Source organism: Aricia agestis, chromosome 5 (assembly GCF_905147365.1).
Source record: "Aricia agestis chromosome 5, ilAriAges1.1, whole genome shotgun sequence".
In the NCBI taxonomy this organism is placed as follows: Eukaryota; Metazoa; Arthropoda; class Insecta; order Lepidoptera; family Lycaenidae; genus Aricia; species Aricia agestis.
In genome coordinates, this window is record NC_056410.1 from 6,669,409 (window position 1) to 6,697,338 (window position 27,930).

At 36.3% G+C, this 27,930-nt stretch overlaps 1 protein-coding gene across 1 annotated transcript; it reads right to left on the reverse strand.

Annotated features, from left to right (window-relative positions):
- LOC121727215 (tubulin alpha-1A chain) lies at positions 1–27,930 on the reverse strand. Its single transcript, XM_042114920.1, has 10 exons — positions 27,841–27,930; positions 10,325–10,547; positions 4,867–5,039; positions 4,445–4,573; positions 3,904–4,074; positions 2,872–3,075; positions 1,789–1,844; positions 1,380–1,476; positions 948–1,060; positions 1–710 (listed from the first exon to the last, which is right to left on the reverse strand). Exons 1-10 carry the CDS (start codon positions 27,841–27,843, stop codon positions 527–529), a joined length of 1,353 nt encoding a protein of 450 aa, XP_041970854.1. The 5' UTR covers positions 27,844–27,930; the 3' UTR covers positions 1–526.

The window sequence follows — 27,930 nt, forward strand, 5'->3', positions numbered from 1 at the left end:
TAAAGTGTATAAAATTTATTGTGCATATAAAATAAATTATTAATTCATACTCTATCAAGCACAACTATCTTAATAAATAAGCATCTAATATAAATTATTAAGTAGCCATATTATGCCTACTTTAAATGCATTATAGCAAAATAAACACATTACAAACTCAGTGAAATGTAAGTTTGTACTGTTAATACATTCATACTATACGTCCAAGCAGTTTTCTTACGTCTAAATTTCGGTCACTGAAAGAATATTGTCCTTTACATATGCTGTCTCCGTCATTTATTGATATCTCTATTGAGAGGAAAATGTAAGGACACAACATGATAATTGATAGAGGAAAAGGACAATATTATTTAAAACGACCAAATTATTACTATTGAAATGTTATTAATGGTCAGTCATAGTCTATGGTTTACAAAACTCATATAAAACTTAATATTAGTGGAGCCATGGACCTAAAAATATTTTGAAGTTCCACGAATGGAGCATAGATTAGCCATTGATAGATAGACCAATCTAATGTGGAGATTTAGTATTCATTTTCTTCATCGAGTTCTCCCTCAGTGGAGTCAACTCCTACTTCCTCGTAGTCCTTCTCTAGTGCTGCGAGATCTTCTCTCGCTTCGGAGAATTCTCCCTCCTCCATACCTTCACCGACGTACCAGTGGACGAAGGCGCGTTTGGCGTACATCAAGTCGAATTTGTGGTCGAGTCTGTAATGGGAATACTTATTTAGTACAGAATTTCGTTTGGAAACATTAAAATGTATAAATAAGTCTTTAGGCCTACTAGCACGGGTAAGGCTCCGTTTCCACCAGAGATGTGTTGCGAGGAATGTGTTTTTAAGATCCAAAATACAATTTAGTTACTACGTATTTATGTGTAATGCATATTTTAATAGTTTTTGTAATTTTTTTTTAAGGAAGTTGAGTGTATTTTAAATCTCTCACCTGGCCCAGGCCTCAGCGATGGCGGTGGTGTTGGACAGCATGCAGACGGCGCGCTGCACCTTCGCCAGGTCCCCGCCCGGGACCACCGTCGGCGGCTGGTAGTTGATGCCCACCTGAGACGAAACATTTTGGATGGGTAAGTAATAAGTTATATTTTATGTTTCTTGCTTCGTGCTAGTTTAAGCGGGAAAGTGTGGAACTACGATCTGTCACAAAATTTGAGGGTATCAAATTTATAATAAAATTTGATACCCTCAATCCCTCGCAAAGATCAGATAACTAATATACATTAGCACCTGCCTACACTTAATAATTTAAATTTTTAAGGGCTCCATGTTTTTTTTAGCCTCATATCATGATTCATTAAGCTAGATTAATAAGTCTAATGGTATTTAATTATATACATATACATAACAAATAGAGAAAAAATACCTTGAAGCCTGTCGGACACCAGTCTACGAACTGGATGGTTCTCTTGGTCTTGATGGTAGCGATGGCCGCGTTCACGTCTTTAGGTACCACGTCACCTCTGGAAATACGAAATTAATTTAATTAAGATAATGTTTTAAATTTTCTGTTGATTACAAAATAATTTTTGGAGCCACTACGCCGATCTGGGTTAAATTACCGTAAGGTATTATTTATGTATTCTGTGGTTAAATCAACCTAAAACAATATATTAACACCCTTGTTTTTCAAAGACTAAACACGATATTTGACTTCGGGTAAACTTTGAATTGTACGCTTGCAAATGAGTCTCGGTAAACCATGCTTAATTGTCAATTATTACTTTAGTTGCTGACTGTATAGTTTTTAAAGAAAAATAATAAAAATTATTTACCTGTATAACATGCAGCAAGCCATGTATTTGCCGTGTCGGGGATCGCATTTGACCAGCTGAAATACAAAATCAACTTATAAAGCAATCACAATTAATTGCAATAAGGACGAGTGTGAATGAACCTTAAATTAGGCCGGTACAAATAGTCAGTACTCAAGATGCATTTCGGTCTCAAGACTCGGTTCAGGCTCTGTGATTGGTTGGCTGTCAAAATTTGGACCAATCACAGAGCCGAACCGCGTCTTGAGACCGGGTCGCATCTTAATTACTGAATATTTATACCAGCCTTAGATTCATACACCTCAAGTGCCATAATTTATGTAAAATAAGAGATCAATAAATAATTCCAGACTTGGGACTTTGCCAATTCGCTGGTGAGATAGCGATCAACTGCATTGCGCTACCTGTCCCGAACTTGTCACATTACCTTGCCTACTTATTCCGGGTAACCGAGGCAGAATAATTTATACACCTCGCTACGCTGCAGAGGGATTAATTTTTTAGCGTGAACTTAGTGGGTAGATAGTTATAGCATTTTTGCTTAGGAGGCAACCTGGGCAATATCCTTCATTGTTCTTTGCCATTCTACTTAGAAAAATCCTTCCCCGTTTCTATACCTACGCTGATTTGTGATAGGAATTGATATGCGTCATAACTCATAAGTCATAGGGCATACAGAACTAACTTAGGTATGTCCGGTTTCTGAGGTTTAAGACAGGGGTTTTTGGTTGGTATAGCGACACATTAATGATAACTAGCTATTTGACCGAGCTTTGCTCGGTATTCGATAAAACACGAATAAAATGACATTTTCTAAAAATGATTCCTAGCTAGATCGATTTATCGCCCCTGAAACCCCCTATATACTAAATTTCTTGAAAATCGTTGGAGCCGATTATATGATATAAGATTATTGATATACCAATCAATGACGCTGCAGCTGACTAGAAAAAGTCTAGTATAAAAGCTTCAGACACCAGGCATTAACTAGAGAACTTAAAATGTAATGTAACAACAACACATTTTATAACTATTAATTTCTTTTCTGAATCCTGGGCCTTTTGTTAACTTAATATAAAATACCTGGTTAGCGGGCTCGAAGCAAGCGTTGGTGATCTCAGCGACCGTCAGCTGCTCATGGTAGGCCTTCTCCGCGGAGATGACGGGCGCGTATGTGGCGAGCGGGAAGTGGATGCGGGGGTAAGGCACCAAGTTGGTCTGGAACTCCGTCAGGTCCACGTTGAGGGCGCCGTCGAAGCGGAGCGACGCGGTGATTGAGGACACGATCTGTGGGGAAAATAGAATAGGCTTAGTGCCCGTTTTCACCAACAGCTTTTTTTTTTTTTTTTTTTTCTTTTCGAAAGGGTCTAAGCTACTGGTCTGGTTAAGACCATGGTAGTTTAATCGTGGCTATAACTAGTCTGTTGCTAGTTGGTTTGGAAATAAACAATGAGGGGGGCCTGGCCCCCTCCCCTAAAGTCACACGTGTGACATTCTAGACGGGCAATATTGGGGAGAGCTACGAAAATAAGCTATTTTTATCTGACGTGGGGTCACCAACAGCACCTAAACCATATCTTTACTAAGTATCCCTTAGCATAGGGGTTACCTAAAATCATCCCCTATCCCAAATTTCATTTCACAGTTGTAAGGGTCACCCAGGTAGGTGTTCCTTTATTAGGTGACGTTTAGTGCGAGGCCATTTCTAGAGTGATAGATTTAAGTGGTACCAGGGATTTATATTTTTTATGAGTATAGGCCACTTTCATTTTGCCGCCCCTATGTACGAACACTTTTGCCATCCTAGAACTCTGCTGCCCCCCTAGGACGCCATAGGACGCTGCCGCCTATAGGCGGCAGCGTACTGTCTATATACTGTCTATAGGGTACATAAATCCAGAGCTAGGGTAGGTACTGCTATAATTGAGACCCAAGTTATTAGCAGCGCCTATAGTTAAATATTATGTGCAAGTTAATTAGGGCATTTGAGGCATCACAAATCACAATATCAAATCATTATGCATTAAGTAACTTATAAATTATGTGCACTTCATAGTAGAGTCAATTTTATTGTCGTTATGGTAATTGAAAGAAAAAACCTAAAAAAATAGGTACCTGTCCAATAAGCCTGTTGAGGTTGGTGTAAGTGGGTCTCTCGATGTCGAGGTTCCGTCTGCAGATGTCGTATATGGCCTCGTTGTCCACCATGAACGCGCAGTCAGAGTGCTCGAGTGTGGTGTGGGTAGTCAGGATCGAGTTGTAAGGTTCCACTACAGCTGTTGACACCTGGATAGTGAGGAAAATATTGTCTTCAGGAAATGGCCGCTTCAGCGAAAATTTTGCCTTACAGAAAAACTAGCGTGCAAAAGCTTTAGCTGCGTCTCGCCGAGTGAGTGTCATTATTTTTGTAGAGAAGTCAATAAAGGATAGATTTCTGCTCTACAAATAATACAGAAAGATTTTGGACTTCTTGTATTAACATGGTAGAGTTCGGAAAGTTCGGAGAGATCTTAATCTTTGCTTTAAACAGTCATGCTGTGCACTAGGAACTCTACGTGTAACGTGGCGTTTTTGATGGCATATTTTGTGTAAGTTTTTTTGTCGTAGGCAGGTTTGTACAATTGTACACGTATAAGTTTATATAAAAAGAACTTACCTGGGGTGCTGGGTAAATAGAGAACTCCAGTTTGGACTTCTTGCCGTAGTCGACGGACAGCCTCTCCATCAACAGAGAAGTGAAGCCGGATCCAGTGCCGCCACCGAAGGAGTGGAACACTAGGAAGCCCTACAAGACAGACGTCTCAATGAGGGAAAATAAAAAAATGTTGTCCCACTTGCGAAAGAATTCGAAACTTTCGTTTTGAATTCTTTCGAAAGTGGGGTTCTCGTATGTCTGTTTGTTACCTATTTATGCTAAAGGCGCTGAACCGATTTTAGTGGATATGGTAACTAGCCTGTGTTATCTCTCATGAGAGTCGTTCTAGAGATGGCAAAGGATAGTTGTCATCACGTCAAATTATACGCGAATAGTCTATGAGTTAACGATGTCACGGGTTGTTAATCTAGTTTGTAACAAACCTGCAGGCCAGTGCACTGGTCAGCGAGTTTCCTGATCCTGTCTAGCACGACGTCGACTATCTCCTTGCCGATGGTGTAATGGCCTCGGGCGTAGTTGTTGGCGGCGTCCTCCTTGCCAGTGATAAGCTGTTCCGGATGAAACAACTGCCGGTACGTGCCGGTGCGGACCTCGTCTGTAAGAGATAATGCGATTGAGACCGTGTTTAGAACAGAGGTGTCCTTTGAGAGGACTTAAAGGTTGACTATGACTAACTGCAGTAGGTCTATGAAAATGCCTTTGATAAACTGTAGTCAACTACTTATTCACTTTGCTATCATTTCAACATCTTATACCCTATTTGCAGGCTAGGCCTATACACAAATATAGATACTAACATTATACTTATTAAACTTAAGTCACAGACAATATTCCAATATATTTAAAATTGAGATGATCAGATTATCAGTTATTACCCTTTGTCTATGAAATCTGCAATACAGCATCTATAAAACAACGCAACGTCTGGTTAGTGACGAAAACCAATAAACCGAAAAGCTTAAACGCTCAAGTGGACTTAATGAGAACTTGCACTTATCGTACAGCCGAGTGGATTTAATTAATTCATATTTATTGCGCTATCCTGTACAGGAATAACTGACAAATCGCAGCTGCACCGTTAAGTGGCTGTTGAGCCATGGATCGCCAAGATGATTAAAAAAGTTACGCCAGTCTTGTAACTAGAAGTATCACAAATATTTTATTAGGGAATCGTTATTCACCTTGGCAAAATTGCCAATGCTAGTACCTAACTTCGTTCTACGAATTATATGTAATCAAGTAAGGATGTACCTAAGTAATTTCATAAGCTACAGCTTATAAAATAACTTAGGTTAATAGATAGTAATTACATAATAATATTTTATTTCTGTTGTTTTTGGTTTGCATTTCTTAATCATGAATACCCATTAGTCACGATTATATTCGAAGTCATTCTGCCCACGTATTTGTGTTCGTGCATATTATGCAGAAATTCAAGGACTTTCAGTGAATGAGACATGAGTTTCTTTGTTAATTGTTCTATTTGCCACCCAAAAAGGAATGTATGGAACGCAGCTTGTGTTCATTTGAAGAGTTGCACTTACATTAATTAATATTTTAGCTATATGCCAATGCTCATAATTCATAAATAAATAAGAGTCATTGTAGAGCCAAACGTACAGCTCAAAACTTCTTATTTTTTAAGGCTCCAGTGCTAACTACATTGACATAATATTATTATAATAGCCCTAATAAAGTCCTAAAATACAGTAGTAATATTTTAGGGTTTTTATCCATAGTTGTTGGTGACATATTTAAATGATTTTAATTAAAATCTGTACAGATTGCTGTTAATTTAGTTAATTGAGAAAGACGTAAAGTTAGTCACGAGTTGCCAACTGTCACCACTTGCAATGATTCCATCACGGTGCTTATGAACATGGGGTCAGGAAGGCAATTTTCTAATTATACGCAATTTTAGTTATTGTAGAATGGCTGCGAGTGATGGTAAACGATGGCCATAACTTATGAATATCGTAACACTCTACTTCTACTCTACTTCTTCTAAACCAGTGTTTTTCAAACTTATTTATGACGCGACATGACAAAATATTTCATCCCATTGGCATTTTTTTTTCATATAAGTATGTATTTTTGAAGATTTCCATCTGTTAAATTGCATTCTTAATCTTTTTTTATGAAATAGTCCTTTTAACCTTTGGCGACCTGCGATTACAAAAGCATCGTAACCCCCCCTGAGGCTCGCGACCCACAGTTTGAAAAACACTATTCTAAACCTTAGATTAGACAGAAAATCGTGGATCTCCCTTATTTTTCCTTACATTCTTGACTCCTTGAGCTTATCAAAAAGGAATGTATCTTCTTCAATATGCTGAGGCGTGTCGGATCGCATTTCGCATTATCTGCGCTTACACACAATCCTATTACTTCTGTGGCGGTAACCACAATTCGCCTAACATTCCTGCATCGCGCTATCGAAGTTTCGGAGAACGGCAAGATATATACAACGTCTGAAATGACGTCAGTGGGCTTCGGCCTGACCGAGCATGCTATCTCGCTCGGTCGGAAGATCTTCCTTTTCGGCCGCCACTAACAACGTTACGAGTAAATTGGTGACCACCGACAAGAACACGCATCCTTCTGGACATCAATCATCATCAACACTCCCCGCCCCTCCGCACCACGTCAGCAGACATCAAGCATAACCGGGTCGCCTCGACCATAAGCCGCGTTGGAGGTCCGCGCCGGTCGAACCCGCGTCTGGCTTGAACGGGGCAGCCATAGGCTACAACGACCGGTCAGCAAGCAGAGCACGGGGTCCCTCTCCTGGTCATTGCACGCGTAGCTTCGGCCCACACCTGACAACACAAGCGCATCGAAGAATACCACAGGTCTTCGGGGGGGAGTGATGTGGCGGTACCCACAATTCGCCTAACATTCCTGCATCGCGCTATCGAAGTTTCGGAGAACGGCAAGATATATACAACGTCTGAAATGACGTCAGTGGGCTTCGGCCTGACCGAGCATGCTATCTCGCTCGGTCGGAAGATCTTCCTTTTCGGCCGCCACTAACAACGTTACGAGTAAATTGGTGACCACCGACAAGAACACGCATCCTTCTGGACATCAATCATCATCAACACTCCCCGCCCCTCCGCACCACGTCAGCAGACATCAAGCATAACCGGGTCGCCTCGACCATAAGCCGCGTTGGAGGTCCGCGCCGGTCGAACCCGCGTCTGGCTTGAACGGGGCAGCCATAGGCTACAACGACCGGTCAGCAAGCAGAGCACGGGGTCCCTCTCCTGGTCATTGCACGCGTAGCTTCGGCCCACACCTGACAACACAAGCGCATCGAAGAATACCACAGGTCTTCGGGGGGGAGTGATGTGGCGGTACCCACAATTCGCCTAACATTCCTGCATCGCGCTATCGAAGTTTCGGAGAACGGCAAGATATATACAACGTCTGAAATGACGTCAGTGGGCTTCGGCCTGACCGAGCATGCTATCTCGCTCGGTCGGAAGATCTTCCTTTTCGGCCGCCACTAACAACGTTAAACTTCAACCATGCTCTGTCGGCTGCAGCTTAACCCATAGATAATCCAGTTACACGAACATACAACCGCTTGTGTTTTACGTGATAATAAAGAAATTGTATTTATATTATGATTATGGTATGTACTTATACTAGGAATGGTGTCTCAAAAGTCAAAATACAAGCAGGACACTACTTAGTTTAAGACTTCAGTATCCCCAGAAAGACTGAAGTATATAATATTATTATTATTGAATGGCAAAAATAACGTAAAATAAAATTATATTATAATTAAACGAGCTTTTGCCCGCGGCTTCGCTCGCGTTAAGAAGTATTATTAAACAATACAAACTTTCATCCCCTATTCTAACCCCTTGGAGGTAGAATTGATCAAAATCCTTTCTTAGCGGATGCCTAGACGTCATATCATCTACCTGCATGCCAAATTTTAGCCCGATCGGTCCAGTGGTTTCGGCTGTGCGTTGATAGATCACCATGTCAGTCAGTCACCTTTGAGTTTTATATATATAGATTATGAAATCTTGTAAACTACTTACTTTGATCACGTAAACGGTAAATACGTAAAATGATATTTGCGCCAGTCTGAAATATCGAAACGATCTTTTGACAAAGTTAACTTTATATTTATTCCATTGCAGGCTTCGAGCAAATATCTATTTGGTCGAAGATTGTAGGTGTTGAGAAGAATTAAATCTGACAAATCCATGATAACGTTACATCATTACATACAGTTAGGAAATTGGATTTTGAAAGTGAACATTGAACTTTATTTACAAACTGGCTTAGGGCCCTGTTTCACCACTTTCTGATAGAGTGCTTAATAGGCTATTCACAACTTTTTTGACAGTTCTCCATACTTGATCTGACAAGTTAATTGGTGGATAGCCTTATCAGGAAGTGGTGAAACAGGCCTTTAATATAAGGGACATAAATCAGGCACTTCAATCGCAGGCATGAGAATCGGTCCCCACTCCCCAGTAATCAGTATTGATATTCTCATCAGCCTTAAGTTACTGGTACTGCGGGAGGAAGTGATAACGTTACATTGCGCTCAACTGAAGCACATCCTTGTTTACCTACGTTATATTATGGTTTTCCTTTAATGTGTCCATTTGTTAAGTTTAACTGCATTATAGTTGCTACTGTAACTCCAGTAACAGGTTGTTTAATAGTCTTTGGTACCGTGTTATTATATCCAGAGAAATACTAGATACAGGATTTTTTTTTCGGAATTACGGAGGTGTAATATTGTGATAGAGATATGATTAAGTAACCTAGCAAATTTGGCTCATAAATAATACCAGGAACTCTAGATTCTAGAATGCTGAGTTAGTTCTATTTAGTATTTACTTACCTAATACAAACAAACTAGACTAATGACCATTTCAGCGTCGGCGTAGTCGAATAAAAAGCTTACTTCCGTTGTTTCTATGCAAAGGATAATAGATATTGTGTCTATTACAGATCCATAGACATAATGACGGGCTGTTCGCGAGGTAATAACAGGGTACGCGGGTTCGTTGCCCGCTCCGGCACATTTAGATTTCGATGATAACTACGGATTGTTTTTCAGTAATTCTATTATTGGCTTTAGTAATAAGTTCAGAATCAAAATTCAGAAATACAAAAAGTCAAGTTATGTAGTGTTAGTAGTTAACGTCTTAATAAGGTGGTACCCAAATGTAGAGTTTGAGAATCTCAACTACTTCAAAGCAGTTTAAAGTTTAATAACGAAATTATTTTTACCATGTTACTATTTATTAATTGACCATACCATCAACATACGGTGCCGTAGTAGCTTTGGGATCAACATTTTTTTGGAAGAGGTTCAGCACAAGGGAAGTGCTTTTTTCTACCCGCTTTAAATATGCAGCATTCCCAAGACCTTGTATGATTAACACAGCTGATGTGGTAAAAACACCGGTGCAGTCTGCAGAGCGAAGATGTATCATGTAGCTTCACTCTGCATCCTCTATCGGTTGTATCACAAGGAGTGCTCTGAGGAATTGTTCGGAATCATACCTCCTGCAACTTTTCGCCATCGATCCACGCGAAAAATATACCATCCTCATCACCTTGATGAGTGGCCGTCTTCCACCGTGCGTTTTTCGCGTAAGTATCTTTCTGTCGCGCACTGTAAAGCTCTTGAACGACCTGTCACCAACAGTATTTCCGGACCTATACGACCTGTAAATCTTCAAGAAGAGAGCGTATTCCCTCTTAAAAGGCCGGCAACGCACCTGCAGCTCTTCTGATGTTGCGAGTGTCCACGGGTGACTGTAACTGCTTTCCATCAGGTGACCCGTATAATAAACAACACAAAAATGAAACAAAATACAACAATCAAAAGAAACATCTCACCTACGACAGTCGGTTCCAAGTCCACGAAGACAGCTCTGGGCACGTGCTTGCCCGCGCCGGTCTCGCTGAAGAAAGTGTTGAAGGAGTCGTCTCCGCCGCCCAGGGTCTTGTCCGACGGCATCTGGCCATCAGGCTGGATGCCGTGCTCCAGGCAGTACAGCTCCCAGCACGCGTTGCCGATCTGGACTCCCGCCTGCCCGATGTGGACTGAGATGCATTCCCTCTGGAAAATTGTGGTATTTTTATATCTTTTAACGTATAGCTTTAGCTTGCATGGGAAATATTTCTAATATATAAAATTCTCGTGTCACAGTGCTTGTGCGTGAACTCCTCCAAAACGGCTCAATCGATTGTATGAAATTTTGTACGTAAATTCGTTAGGCCTGAGAATTGGTTTTTATCTACTTATTATATTGATACTATATAGAAATAATGTATATGGCGGACAAACGTTTGCCGGGTCAGCTAGTTTTATTATAATATTATCTTGCACTGTGAAAGATGATTTATTTTGCTAACCTAACTTTTTTGCACCTCATCAACAAAAGAAAGAAAATAATTTGAATAGCTTTTAATTGCATTCAGGGATGCTTAAATTAATTGCGTACTGTATAGTGTATACCATTATTTATGGCTATAAACAATTTAATGAAAACTCTTATTTATTGAATATTTTTTTTAAACTTATCTTTAAACGTTTAGCCGAATTTCATTAAAATTTTAATTTCACAGTAATTAATACATAAATTTTTATTTAACTTTCAGTTTTGACCTAGCTTCTATAATATTGTTACTAGCTATTTGACCGAGCTTTGCTCGGTATTCGATAAAACACGAATAAAATGACATTTTCTAAAAATGATTCCTAATTTCATGAAAATCGTTGGAGCCGATTCCGAGATTCCAATTATATATATATATATATATATATATATATATATACTAGATGTCCCGCGCGGCTTCGCCCGCGTAAATTAGAAATTTTACAGAATCCGTAGGTACATTTTCCCATAAAAAATATTTCCCCCGTTTTTCCCACATTTTCCTGAGTTTCTTCTGTCGTATTAGTCTTAGAGTAATAATATAATATAACCTTCTCGATAAATGATGAGTCTTACTCGATAAATGATCTATCTAACACTGAGATAAGTTTTTAAATCGGACCTGTAGTTTCTGAGATTGACGCGTTCAAGCAAACATACTCTTCAGGTTTATAATATTAGGTAGATATAGATTTTTTTTAATTATCGCTTGACAAACTCGAGTCTCGATCTAAAAGACTATGAAATGGTATAATATGGTAGTGATGATGATGATGATGATGATGAAGAATGTAATTTGCATAGTAGCATATGCTTTCTGTTCTTAAAACAACGCCGAAACTCCCAAACTTGTATCTATAAAGAATCAGGAATTCTCTCAGCACCTTCCGAACCACGGTATACCAGGTATATCTCGGTGCAAAATCTTACTTGTTGGTAGCATATGCTTAGAATACTTCTCACGAAACCGAAGTCACCATATGTTTCCCTATAAGTTTTGAGGAGTTCCCTCGATTACTTATGGATCCTTCATCAGATCACCACTTTTCTGAATATAATACCAAATTGGGATGATACCCTATATACCAAAAGAAAAATTTTGAAAATCGGTTAACAAACGGCGGAGTAATCGTTGAATATAAGAAAACGAACATAACACCTCCCCCATTTTGAAAGTCGGTTAAAATTGTAGCCTATGTGTTATTTATTTAATATTTTAATCAGCACATGAATTGAATAACAAATTTTTTTTCAAATTAATCGTAGCACCATCTGTCAGGACAAACTAAAATTGAAATAGAATAATATTGAATGCGATGATAGCGCCGTCCGCCGGATCTAATGTAAAACATTCCAAAATCAACAACTCCTTATAAATAAGAAATTAATTGAAAAAACATTTTCCAGTAGACCAAACTGTAAATCTAAACCATTCTCGAATCTCCACGAACACACACAAAAAATTTCATCAAAATTGGTCCAGTCGTTTAGGAGGAGTTCAGTCACATACACACGCACACAAGAAATATATATATTAAGATATATATATATATATATATATATATATATATATATATATATATATATATATATATATATATATATATATATATATAATATTATCTTATATCTTTAAACGAGCAATTCTTGTATATACAATATACAAGAATTGCTCGTTTAAAGATATAAGATAATTTGAATCGATTTAGGCTCGGAAAAAGTGCGTGACATTACAGGCTTTGTATAAATTAGGGTAGGGTCAGCACTCAGCTGGAGGGCAATGAACCTAGGGTAACAACACAGATCTTTATCATTTCAGTGCACTATTTGGCCTTTTTCTGTAAGCCTAATCTGACATTAAGGCTTATGACCTGAAATTAAATTCCTCGCTTCGCTCGCCCTGATAAATTTAAAATTACATTAGTCTGCGATAAGTTTCAGGTATCTATATATATAAAACTCAAAGGTGACTGACTGACTGATTGACATAGTGATCTATCAACGCACAGCCCAAACCACTGGACGGATCGGGCTAAAATTTGGCATGCAGGTAGATGTTATAACGTAGGCATCCGCTAAGAAAGGATTTTGATAAATTCCAACCCCAAGGGGTTCAAATAGGGGATGAAAGTTTGTATATAATAATACTTCTTAACGCGAGCGAAGCCGCGGGCAAAAGCTCGTTTAAATATAAGTACTTATTCAAATTAAAAAGAGTCAAAGACTCTGAGTGGCCGTCGAAATTCGAAGACCAGCCCTGCCAGAGCGAGTCTCTAGATTAGGGATACGCATTAATGCAATGGTTTACTAAGAAGTAAACTTTAATTTTTTGTGAGCAGTAGCAGACATTTCTCCGATTAGTAACAGACATCCTAATACCACTAACCAGATGTTCAACAAACAATAGTCTAACCCGTCATCTTGTGATGGTTGATCGGTTTTGGTAGGTCGTGAGCGTCGTTATCGCCTTTTGTCTGTAACCACTGGTCCGGCACCGGAGTAGTTGAGATTATGTCTGAGGGAGTGTAATTGCTGGAAGTTTCTCGGTTGTTACCTCTTTTAACTATTTGGCAGTTAATATATTTAAAATGTTCCTCTTTTGTAGAAGAAAAATTTAGAAATCTACAATTTCTAAAGGTTTGAATACCCACGTTTGTTATTTAGTTAACTGTATATAGGTATTGCTTGTAAAGGTTTATAAGAAAACCCAAACCGATAAAATTGTCGTAAAAGACCAATGGAGCCTGTAAAGTTTCAATTTGGTAAATTCTGTGGAGTCTGAAGGCCAGACGAATTATGTATCAGTACGTGTAAGAAATAGTAAAGTTAAACTATATGCTATATATACAAGCAGCTGCCCCCCCCCCTCCTAGAATATAAAATAAACGTCAATTTTCCTGGCAAGTGGGAATTAAAAACGTGTTACCTACTCTGTTAAAAATGAAGTTGGAAGAAAAATATCTTTTCAGTCAGATCATGATTCTTTGTTTCAATATACCAGAACGACTATCTTCTCGAAACAGACCGTATGAGCTGCCCCCTCCCTATAATAGATAAGGCCTTCGGGTCCGCTGCCTATCCGTCATCTGACGTTTTCAATATCAGACAAGATAAGAAGATCTGTAGTTATTCGCTGTGTGAATGTTTTGGCCAGTTTTAGTAAGGCTTTTTGAGTTTATTTTTTTAATGGAACATAAGAAGTGTATCGCACTTCAACCCTAATTTCGGAAACAATCCAACAAAGACTCTTTACTCGGCGTAAAATAATTCAACACCTTTCATCGACAATATTAATGATAGTTATTAATGATACCTACTGAAGTGGCTTTTTACACATACTATAGCCAGTTTCTCAACAAAACCTGCAAGTTCCTTCCAATTGCCCTACAATGCCCTACATTAACGTGCAGCCCTCAGTTAATACCTTTTGATTGATGATATTGTATCCGGTACCACCCTGTACTTCACTCTGATCCTATTGCGATGCCTGATAAGGTTTTTTCTTTAAGTCTGCGGTCTTCAGGAGCCTTAAGTTTGTAAGTCAATTACAGTTTATTTGTAAGTATTTAGTTGCAGACTGCAGTTGAAATTGAGTTGAAATTAGTAATTATGCTCTAATACAGTTATACTCGTCGATTTCATTACCTTGTCGAAATTAGTACTTTAGTCTCTTCATCATTATGATGAACGAAAGTGAAGTAAAATATTATTATGTATAAAATAAAATTTCTTTATCTTGTTAAAAAATTTTACGACAAAAGTCTGAGTACCTAATAGTTAAACATATACAAAAAAAAATTCCAGCTAAATATAGAACCTCCTACTTCGGGAAGTCAGGAAGGGAGGAAGGAAGGAATTGAATACGATACAACAAATACAGAATTAAATCTCTTATTAGAGCCACATATTTCACTCATTATTTTGTTTTAACCGACTTCCAAAAAGGAGGAGGTTATATTATTATGTTAAACTATCTCTACTCTACTTTATTCTTTACATTATAATGTCTGGCGTTTGATGAGCTTTACCGTGATTAAGGTTAAGCAATTATTAAAATAATATTACAACAATTAAAATAACCACCCGAAACGACATATTGTTCTGAACGGAAACATTATAATTATTACTGTCATTATTGTGTATTATTACGCAACTTCATTGTAATATTCTTTACAGAATCTTCGGGAAAATTTTGCTAGCTTTTCTCTACCAAGTTTTGTTTTATTTACTTGTTAAGTGAGGGTAAGTCTCTGAATTGTGATAAAAGTTGTTCTCTAACGTTTCTAAAATTTGCTAAGTTCTTAATCAGGATTGCGTCATCGTTGAAACAAAGAACACGGTGGCATATGGTGTAGGGTTTCGATGACACACGAGTATTTCCGGCGAAGGGAGTGACCGGTAGGGAACACTTCCCTCTTTATTACGGGTTCTTGTAAATAGGGTTAATTAGCTAAATAACTTTTTCGTATTTCTGGAATTTGAGAAGGTACCTACAGTACCAAAGGCTATTTCGCCTCTACATAGAAATGTCACAGTATAGCAATATGACATATGGGGGGGGGGGGGGGCAGCTGCCCCCACCTGGATCATGTCGACCTCCCTACTAAGTATACTATCTAGTACTTTTATCTATAAAAATCAAAAATTAAGAAAACGAATTTTTGCCATTTCTTTGCAATACAATATTTTTACAACTAAAAATTATAAATTTTTTATTCTTTATAAACACCTAGCTTATAAAAAATCTGATTTGCCCCACCCCTGGCCCAGAATCTGGGTAATTTGCAGAACCTGGGTATTTTGCCCCCCTCTGGCCCAGAACCTGGGTACGCCCATGAACAAATCTTACTATAGCTTGTAGAATTTATAGTTCAATTATGTTATTCGCCTCTTATCTGAAGCTCAACATGATGGTCAATAATGAAAAACAGTACTTTTATTTATACAACAACATGCTAAACTCATCTTCATATTGTAATCGAGTGCATAGGCAAAATTGATGGTAATCAAATGTAATGGAAACCTCATGTAAACAGCTCTAATTCCAGTAGCAGTTAATATAATAATATTATATTCTGTATCATTGTATAATCGTAAAATGAAATATTCGAATAATTTTAGAATTTACAACTAGGTATAATGTTTTCGTCTTCAAGCCACTCATTTGAGATTACAGATAAAAATAGCACAAAAATTATGTATATTTTTGTACTATTTTTATCTGTTTCTAAAAATGAAAATAACTGAATGAAAATATATAAGTAATATAAGAATTTTTAACTAATGAAAATTTAAAAATTCTTATTCGCGATATTCTTGTGCTATGAGCTATATTATACTTATACTATATTATGCTATTATATTATAGCGTAGTCTGAGACCAGCTTTACAGCACTCAGCAGGCATCAAAACACAATAAAATCGGCCAAGTGCGAGTCGGACACGCGCACGAAGAGTTCCGTACTGTTATTGAGCGAAAGTTGGGAAAAAATTGTGTTTTTTTGTGTGGGAGCCCCTTACATAATATTTATTACATTTAAATTTTATTAATAATTATTATTAAAGTACACATTTAAATAAGAATATTGTGTGAGCCAAATATTTAATTTGTTTTGTTTTTCGTAATTGTTGTTATAGCGGCACCAGAAATACACAATCTGTGAAAATTTCAGAAGTCTAGCTATAACGGTTCTGGAGTTACAGCCTGGAGACAGACGGACGAGACACAGAGACGAGTCACGAGAGACAGAAATCGAAGTCTCAGTAATAGCGTCCCGTTTTTACCTTTTGGGTACGGAACCCTAAAAACGAGTGACGTTAGCGCATTGTACATCTCAATATTGTTAATTTCATGGCTATTTCTCCAGCTTCGGCCGTTGTACCGACCATAACTACGAGATTGCACGTCGGTCACTGAACCTATTAATTTCCTCAGCTAGACTCCAACAAAAACTTCCATAAAAAGCCTGTGATTTTGGATGTGCATTTTGTTGCTATGCTGCTTTGAATGCTCACTGCCTAGTATTACCTACTGTGTATAGATTAAAAAAGAATCCTATTTTTTAAAGCTTTAACATTCTTACTATTATTATAAATGGCTGAACCGATCTAGTTTTTCATGAATTTGTATCTAGCTAGCCCAAAATATTGAAAAGTGGAATATTGATCCTGTTCGGTTTAGTTCCCTTAATTTTTTCCCGCTCCCACATATTTTGTCTATGCAGCATATTACTTTTTCGACTTTTTTTTAATAATAAAGGCTTGTCCATAATACAAAGGCGTAGGACCACAGCCACGGGGGTTTCTAATTAGTGAGCTGAGCTTTATTTTCACTAAACGACAAACACGACCATTGTCCGTCTGTCAACGCATTCAGCTGCCGGGCAGCTATAATTATACGGATGAAATAAAATGCAATGTGCATTGTAAATAAAAAAAAAACATGTTTTAATATTTTTAAACTATCAAGGATAGGTACAAGAATTATTACATAACTATACAATTTAATTTTTTTAGCTGAATGATGGAATGACAAGCAATCCAGACATCCCTAAACTATAATATTAATAAATAATAACCTATACTACCAGTTTATCTAGTAGCTAATAATAATTGTCATTAGATAATAACAAAACAAAAACCTCCTATTAAAAACAAAAGACTCATATACGTGGGAGAGCCATGCTTCGGCACGAATGGGCCGGCTCGACCGGAGAAATACCACGTTCTCACAGAAAACCGGCGCTGTGTTTCGCCGAGTGAGTGAGTTTACCGGAGGCCCAATCCCCTACCCTATTCCCTTCCCTACCCTCCCCTATTCCCTTCCCTTCCCTACCCTCCCCTATTACCCTATTCCCTCTTAAAGGCCGGCAAAGCACCTGCAGCTCTTCTGTTGCCGCGAGTGTCCATGGGCGACGGAAGTTGCTTTCCATCGGTGACCCGTTTGCTCGTTTGCCCCCCTTATTTCATAAAAAATATATATAAAGGTTCGCATGTACGTACAGTATCAACTATGATAATATGTAGTTATACGGAATCGTTAACATAATGTAAGTATGTAAATGCGAAAAATCCTCAATTTGGATTCATGCCTAAAAATATTTGCAAGGCTATCAACCTAGAATCTAGATTATATACTAGTGTTTGTAGCTCTTTGTCCTGATTTTACCCTAGCATCGCTCAGCTCAGCTAAAATTTTAATAAGTCTAGACGCTCCCCTAAAATCACCCTCCTGTTATTCACAGGGGTGGTCAGTACCTAGTGCTTAAATGACAAAAAGGGGTTGACGGGGTTGTTTTGTGATGTTTGGGGCCCCTAAAAAGAGATCAATAGGAAACTCCCGCATCAGTTACTGATGGAGGGGTATAGAGAAATTATTTGTAATTAACGCTCGTTTTAAAATCCGTCTCCCATTGTGTTATTTCAAGTTGATTTTTTACTAAGTAGACTTTGTCGCCCGCGGATTTTGTCGGCGTCAAAACATAATAATAATAAAAAATCCCCGTATTTTCGACATTTTCCGCTGATTCTGAGCTCCTACGCTGATTTTTCAACGTTTACTAGTTATTTAAGTTAACTAGTTCCTAAGATTAGTGGGTTTAAACAAACACTCTCTTCGAAAATAAACTGTTCATTATATTTTAATTGTGACAAAAGCAACGCGAAGCCTACGTAATACCTACATACGCAAAATTATTATATAATTCAAAAAAGGCAGTAAATAGACAGAAGTAAAATAAATGCTGTCTAATATAATGCCTACACGAGTGTTATATTTCAGGAGGGTGACGTCAACGAAGAGGTCTCCAGTGACTCAGCTGTTTGTCTACACAGTGCTCATTATTTACCAAAGCTTTATACATTAGTGGCATTTTGTGGATTAATTTAATACATATTTTGTCATGGCTTTATTATATTTATATATTTAATAATCATTATATTTATTGGAATTTAACGTCATATCTTTTGAAACATTTTTTTAGAGATCCTTCCAAATTTAATTGCTTTAAAACTACATATGTTTTGGAGTACTTTACAATTTGCCTACAAATACGTTACGCTGAAAATCGTTTATCACACGAGAACCTCACATTTTTCCTTGATTAAAACTATTCTACATCCCACCCACAAAAATTTCTCCATAACAATTTTTTATTAAAATCGTTGAAGAGGTAATAGACAAACAAACTCGCTTTCGCCTTTATAATAAGTGAGAATAGATTGGATAATAAACACAGAATATAAGTTTGTATTGTACATTATAAGCACGCAAGTTTATCTAATAACAAAATAAGCTTCTCTGAAATTGCGTGCGTGCAGTGAACAATATCCATTATAGTGGCTTACTGTAATTTTAACTTGCTATCTTTTTGTTCTAACTTGGTTTTATGTCTTATTATTAGACGAGCTTTTGCCGGCGGCTTCGCTCGCGTTAAGAAGTATTATTATTTATTATATACAAACTTTCATCCCCTATTTGAACCCCTTGGGGTTGGAATTTATCAAAATCCTTTCTTAGCGGATGCCTACGTCATAACATCTACCTGCATGCAAAATTTCAGCCCGATCCGTCCAGTGGTTTGGGCTGTGCGTTGATAGATTACTATGTCAATCAGTCAGTCAGTCACCTTTGAGTTTTATATATATATATATATATATATATATATATATATATATATATATATATATATATATATATATAAAACTCAAAGGTCAAAAACATATATATATATATATATATATATATATATATATATATATATATATATATATATATATATATATATATATAGATTTAGGACTAACTACGAATACAATTTTCATGTTACATATTATCTACTGTAATATTATAATTAATTCTCTACATTCTTTGTCTTTCTATTAAAACGTATGAAAACCCACCGAAAGCTCATGCTCGTAATAATATTTACTTTGAAAATGTAGAGCAAAAGTCGTTTCTTGAAACATTTAGCATTGTGATTTGTGTTTAAGGCCCAGTAGTCCCTAAAATAAGCAGGTCGATGACTGTCAGTACGAATATCGACGTTAAGGACATTAAAATAACATTCATAATATCAGCGCGCCTTGTACAGTGGCTGTTACGCGCTCGCCGCGTGCCTTGATAATAGAAAATAGGAGTAAAAACCTTTTGTTTTTAGTATTATACAAATCAAATATATCAAATCGTTTACGTTAGGTTACGACACATATACTACATTTTTGTTTTTTCTAGAAAGTGTGTAATTTAGCCATAAAATGATTTTATGAAAAACAGCGTTATAACAGTCATCTTTGAGATTTTTCTCTATCGAGTAGAATTTTTGAAATTGTGTACTGATATACCTTTGCGTATAGCAAAATTTTCTCAATTTTAAAACGGTAATTATTTTATACTTAAATAATGACATTTCCTTTACTAAAACGTGTTTTAAAAAACCCATTTTACGTAGTTGCAACAACCACAGCGCCTTAACTTCCCCCTGTTAATCGCATATTTCCCGGAGTTCGTGACCACGACAAATCTTAAATTAATCATGTATAAGTCTTTGACCTCTTTTAATGATTCAGAGCTGTTGGTAGTAACGTGAGTATAAATAACAACACTTATTCATATTGCTTCCTTCTTCAGCTGGGTTTCAATTCTATTCTTATGATGCAAATTTTGCTTCAGGGATCTGATTCACATTACGCAATCCGACTCGGATTCGAAAACTTCATCGACATCTAATAAACGCTCGTCGCCCTAGGCATTGACCAATGAAGGCACCGTAAATTTTCCGAATCCGTGTCGAAAGGAAATCGTGAATCGCATTGCAGAAAGTGTAGATACGCGATTGGGGTAATAGAAACAACGTCAAAATCAGCTCTATATGTAGGCACTAGGCACGAATAGATTTAATACGATGTTTGCTGGTGGACCAACTCCCAAACATTATTTTTTGACTTATTCATATGATTTGAAAGTTTTATAAGTACCTACAGATAGGAAGAATTAGCCTGAATATAAACTGGACCGTTTCTAATGAAATCAAAATATGAGTATCATTGTAAGTTATTCACTATTCAGTTCATCAAAACATCACGTTTCCATATAAAACAGCTGCTTAGTAGGTACGGGCTAAGCTGCGAGCACATTATGACGGGTCGCAACTCGCATCGATCGGAACCGCAGTTTTCATACAATATGTTATACAGTTATAAGATCAAATGCTCTACAGCAGTGATACTCAACCTTTTTTTATACGGGCCGCAACAACGTTTTGGTTCTCGTGTCGCAAGCCGCAACCAAAATTTTAGGTTTTATAAAAATTTACATTTTTCAAAATATTGATCTAAAGGTGGAAAAAATTTCACGACTTTAACGACAACTTATTTGCACTATTTTGCCGGTAGGTCGTAGGCGTGAATTTCAAAACGGTTTAGCTTCACGCGGCTACTGTGTTACGAGTGTAACTGCCCTGCAGTGACCAGATTTTCGGCGCGGTCCTCTGCGCCCCGTTCTAACGTGCTCGTACCTTTAGCTGGAATTTATGACGGCTTGTTCGATATACTAGTGAGTGAGGAACAACCACGCCCGAATCTTTTAATTAATTTCGACCGGGGTGCGGTAACACGCACACTATAATAATATAATACTATTTTATTACAACAAGAGTAGCTTTATTAACTCATTACATTCCTCAAACATGTTTTCACATCTTACTTAGATGTATGCAGTATGGCGCATGTAATTAGGGTTCCGTAGTCAACAAGGAATATATTTATTTATAGTTTCGGTCTGTCCGTCCGTCTGTCTGTCCGCGGTTTTGCTCAGAGACTATAAGGCCTACAAAGCTGTAATTCGGCATAAATGCACATCTTAATGATGCTGACAAAATGGTATATAAAATCTTAATTATTTTTTACGGTAGGTACCTCCCCTACACATCAATGCGGGGGTAATTTTTCTTTTCGCGTCCATCCCACCGTGTGAGGTGTCGTTGGATAGGTTTTTTTAAAATATTATGAGTATTCAAAGATCATTTTCCGATTTAGGGATTCATTTGTGATTGAAAAAAATTATTTGAAAGGGCTTATCTCACGAACTACTGGAGCATTTTTTTCTGTTATTTGGCACGAATAAGAAGTAGACCACGTGAAGGATCATGGGCTATTTTTTGTGGACTAATTTGTCTGTGAAATATCTAATTTACGCGGGCGAAGCCGCGCCGAACGTCTAGTATTTATTAATAATAAAGTAAAATAATAAAGAAAGAAGTTACTTATTAACTTCTTTCCTTATTATTTACTATTCCTTAAATCAGCTAGTAGCAGAAGCACAGTTACTATTTATCACAATGGCCGATTCGTTTTCGTCGTATCTCGAGTGGATCGCTAAGGAAATTGCAATAACGGTCTACTTGTTACTATCGAAGGCTTCATTTTAATCAGGGCTGTCAAAAATTATTGAACAACAAAGAAACAGCGAGTAAAACAATGGTACCCAATAACCGTTATAAAATTATGTGACGTGATATTTAGATTAGAATTCTGAATTATAGAAAGAATAGAAAATTATTTATTTGTACAAAAAATAACTAAACTAGAATAATAAACAAACGCAATAAATGAATCCGTACAAATAGGCGGTCTCATAGGCTAAAATAGGTCTACCAGACGACCTTAAATATAGATATTTCATCGCTTATTTAAAAATTAAATTACAGACCTTAAATATAAGCTGTATACCTTAAAAATACCTTTATCCGTAAGGCGGCAAACGTTTAAAATTCCGTATGAAAATAATACAAATTATAGGACCACCAGAATCTGATGGCAAAAAGTGAGAAATTAAATTGACTCTAGCAATACCGGGTATTTGGAATAAAACATTTTGATCCTTTTTTTTCCTTATAGCGGCTTATTGTGTGTGTGAAACATGCAATTTATATAAAAAATTATCCAATGATATTTTTTGAAAATCTGTCGTCAAAATTTGCCATTAGATTCTGGTAGACCTATACAATACAGAAATAGATAAAGACACGAATTTATTACTTTTCTGCGATAAATATTTTTTCCAGCTTTCTAATTTCTATAAGGATTTTTTTGCATTTCATGATTAAAGTGACAACCCTAATAACAGGCGTATGGAAAGCAGACGTGTCATGAGCTAACGCGTTAATAATCTGCATTAGAATATTTTTTAACTGGGTTTTCCGTTCGTGCGGAAATCGTTTGTTTATTCCGTACTGATTACTTTATCAACGCATTCTTGCTAGATACATGCGTAATGATCTAAGGAAATCTAAGTCTATGATTCTACTCTGAATGTACAACTACAGGTTTTCTACCTATATTTAATGCACTTAATGTAACAAGACGTAAAGTACCTGCAACTTACTGTGTTAAAGTTAAAACAATCTATCCCAAGCAGCAAATGGACGTGCTATAATGGTCGAGAGCACGTTCTTGTTTTCGCTTTAAGTTCTATAAAAGTTCTTAAAACAGTCGAGTAAAAGTGCTGTAAACGTTTACTCGACGCGAAAAAGGCGCAAATTATTCAGACTAAAGTCCTATTAAAGTGGAATAAGCGCTGAGTAAGCAACAAAAAAATGCTGTAAGATTTGAGTAAAAGTGGTAGAAAACACTAAGAGTGTTTTAAGAGCAACCAAAATGCGTATATAGGATATTTAGTTCAATAAACGCAATTGATTTGCTATTATACAGATAAAGTGTGCTATAATAGCAGACGAATTGCTTTTATTCTCCTTTTTAGTTCTATAACAGCGAATAGAATGCTTTTACTCGACAAATTAGTGCTGTAAAGAGTGCGAGCTTGTGTGCTACATAAATTTAATGTAAAACAATTATAGTTATTAAACTACATCTCAATCCTTATTTATATTATCAAGTTTTTGAGAAATCAATATGTGATTATTTTTTCTGTTCGTGTAGCTACTCCAAAACATCATGCGCAACAAGTTTTATTGATAAACCCAAAGGCATTTTTACATAAACATTCATGCGCTGCCTATTTTCTTAAATTTGAAGACTAATTAATATAATTAAATATACTTAAAATATATTTTTTTACTGCCATTGTCCATATTGATAATCTAGTTGCAGTTACAGCTAACTTATTCCATTAAAAGTCGAGTAAGAGTGCTGGTCACCACATTTATAGCACAAGGTGTCGCCATGATAACAGGATTTAGGTTTCGCTTCGTAAATATCGTATAACAGCTCTTAATTACACTACAGTGCCTATACGAACGTTTTTAATTCTACTATAAGAGTTAGTCTATAAGCGTGCAGTAACAGCAGCAATGTTGCCATAAGCAATTCGATTGCGTTTATAGAGCTTTTATAGAAACATAAAAGAGCTGAGTAACGGCTGTATAAAAGCACCCAATTCAGTGAATCATCTATTCTACAGCTATTATACGACTGTTATAGATCAAACGATCGAATAACGAGTATTTTAGCCATATTCATTCAGCATCTGCTAAAAGGTGGAGTAAAAGGGCTAAAACATAGTGCTGTAAACGTTTATTCGACGTCCTTAAAGCACACATTAGCAAATATTGCCAAATAATCGAGATAACCGCTATTATACGATAAATGGGTGTTTTATGAACGGTTACCCGGCTCTTATACGATTAAAGGCTGAGTAAAAAAATCCTTATTCGACTGTTTTGCTGCTTGGGATACTAATATTATAAATGCGAAAGTATCTCTGTCTGTCTGTCTGTCTGTCTCGCTTTCATGCCAAAACTACCGAACCGATTGTAATGAAATTTTGTATACCGATAGTCTTAAGCCTGAGGAAGGACATAGGCTACTTTTTTACTGGAAAAAGCGTTGTAAGCGTTGTAAAATGCGTAAATTTGTTCAAATTAGGTTAGTTCCAAAAATACATAATAGATGGCGCCGTGCGTCTCCTACATCGCGCTAACGCTTGCCCAAAAGTCTTTTTATAAGAGGTGGTATTATCTTATTCTCGTTTTTTTTCGATTGTTATTTCTTTTTCACGTCATTCAAATAACTCAGTACTTTATTTATGCAGTGACGTAACCTTAAACCTATCAATCATGATAAATAGTTTATGGGTAAAGTTGTGTAATTGGGGGGCTAAATAAGCTTAAAAATTTGGCATAAAATATAAAGATTAATTAAAAAAATTGAAATATTATATGCACACTGCACATCTGTTTTGATTTAAAGGGTACCAGGGTTTTTTTATAAAAGCTTTTGACACCAATTTTGTTGACATCGCGCGCTATAAACTGAAATCCACGCGGACGAAGTCGCGGGCAACAGCTAGTAAAATATAAGTAATTATTGTAATTATTGACTATTTATTTAAACAAAATTAGGTAAACATTTCAAGACCCATTAAAATATTTTTTAAAGCATTGTAGAGTAGATGCAGAGAATAAATTTTATCGCGTAGGACGGACCAGCAATTAAATTTTAATAACAACTATCGTTATTGTCTTAATAAAATAATTGATAGCCTTCTGTACAAATTAAATAATAATAATGAACCGTAACCGTTTGAAGTTTTGAACATTGCGTCCGAGACCCAACAAATTAGATATAGAAAGGAGGAAAAACGACACTTCTTCACAGATTTTTAAATATTTTTACCTAAATTCTATTTCTACTCTATTTTATTCTATTTAATGTTACCAAGCACAGTAGTTAGTAGCTTTCTTTAACTGTCGTAACTCGTAGTTACAGTCAATCTTCTAAATTGCCTAGTTTCTACACTTATTCGAAACCACAAACTCAGCGTGTTGGGTACCGTTAAACGAGACGTAGGTACTTATTTTGATCATAAGTTGTTATTTATTGGAATTATTAACAAGAAAAAAAAAACAGGAAAATAAATATAGAACTTACGTAAAGTACTTTATTATTTTGTAAAAATTGCTTTCTAAAAAAATTATATTACACTAGCTGTCCCGGCAAACGTTTCTTTGCCATATAAAGTATTTCGCCCGTATTATTTTATTGAAGTGACTAAATAAGTATGTCACCATGGCAATGTCCATCGCTATCCCGTCGCACAAACAATGGTCGCCGTCAGTCTCGAGTTGTAATAATTTTCTATTATTTATTCAATAAATGCACTTATCAATATAAAAAGTACCCAGTAGCCGATTTTCGGACCCACTGATACTGAATATGCATATAAAATTTGGTTAAAATCAGTAAAGCCGTTTCGGAGGAGTACGCGGCCTAACATTGTAACACGAGAATTTTATAAAATATAAGATATTGTCAATTATTGATTATTAGAATACATAAGTTAGCATATTCGTGAGGACAATGCAGCCCAGCTTGCATTACAATGCGCTCAGCATGTGAACACTACCTAATCGCGTATTTAGAGCTATTGATATTCAACTGAGAATAGGCATAGGTAATATGAGACAAAAGAAGGCAATATAATGTACGTATAATTGCCTTGTATTTGATTGAAGAATCAAATACTAAAGCTTTCATGTTTTTTTGGCGTAAAAGTTTTATTTTTATACATTTATTATTTATGCTATACCCATTTATTTGGTTAAAGGTAAAAAATGTAAATAAAAAGTGGAGATTACACTTTACGATTTTCGCAAACAATGCAAGAAATGTATGTTCATATACGATTTTTGGGGATACATTTCAGTACAATGTTGGTGGCGTATAAACCTATAACCCAGTTAGGGTTGTAGGTTTATACTTATGCCTTATTAATTTTGAATACTGGATCATGTTCATCATTTAAGTTATATAATACATGAGATAGGTATTTTTTAATTGCCATAGTTAAGTGTTAATGTTAACAGCTGTTTATCTCTAGGTAATTACCACTGGCGCTATATTTGACCCACATTTGAACAAGATTTCCTTTTTTTATCTTAACCTTACTATAACTGGTGAGTGACTCATTGTCCTTTGACAAATATACAGTAAATACTGCCTAAATACATTTAGGACTTCTGTTACGTCTTGTAGACTAACCGCCCTTACGAAAAAAAGTACATATTTTGTATACCGTGAAAACGGACGTTATAATTGGAGCTAATAGAGAAGTAGTTTTAGTATACATAGTTTTTCGATGTGTGAATATTGTTATCACTAATCACTTATCAGAAAGCGAATAACCGTGTGTGATGCACTGATCTGATCACTGATGGTACGTCTTACTTAATTTATTTTGGCATAGAATTTTCTGCCTCAATGCGCTGTTTTAAATCATACTAATTTATAGTCCGAAGCCCATACTTTCACAGACTATATTAAAAAAAAAATGACTGAAAATTTAAATTATTGCTTGCAGCTAGGCATTTTCAGGCTTTGCATTTACGTGATGTCAGGTATTAGGATGTTACAGTAAGCTATGAGAAAGAGCTTTCAAAGAGCTCAAATTAAAATTTCAGTAACAGCATGTACACATTCTATTTTCTTCGCGTACCTATACGTTTTTTAACTAAGTTTATTTTATTTTAGATATTTATTTTTATCTGAATTGTTTGATTCAGAACTTTAATAATTTTTAAAATGCCATCGCTAAAACACACCAAAAATTGCGTTGATATTTTAGTTGACAACTCTATTCCGATAAATCAGTATGGAGCACAAGTACAACAGGAAAATTTATTATTTTAGTGTTATAATAAACCAAAGTCTATCAGTAACTTAGTTAAAATATCATCATTTAAATTACTTGTTTATACTTAGAAATCAAAGAACTTATATGACCCGTCGTAATTTCAAAATCTTTCAGGATTTTTCAGCTGTTAAGTACAGTCTACACTTTACAGCATTCAGAATTTTGTCATGCAATATTTTTTATCAAAGAAACCTGAAAGGCTTTATTTTTTTTTAATACATAAAACTTAAATTTATAAAAAGCTTATAAAATTTAAAAAAAAATTGGTTTGTAGCCCTGTATTTGAGAAATTTTAATATTCCTGAAATCTAACAAAAAGGACTTACCATGTTGAATAGGTAATGTTCCTTAAGACGTATGAAATAAGAGCGAGAGTGGCGTGGCGAGTTCGTTAGGCAACGCACCGGGCCGGACTG

What these genes read in the sequence shown, in the direction of transcription:
- LOC121727215 (XM_042114920.1), bottom strand. An exon ending in TCAACAGGCTTATTGGACAG is followed by an intron (nt 3,076 to 3,903) that starts GTACCTATTTTT and finishes TTTTCCCCACAG; the next exon opens with ATCGTGTCCTCAATCACCGC. An exon ending in ATCGCTGAGGCCTGGGCCAG is followed by an intron (nt 711 to 947) that starts GTGAGAGATTTA and finishes TTCCCATTACAG; the next exon opens with ACTCGACCACAAATTCGACT.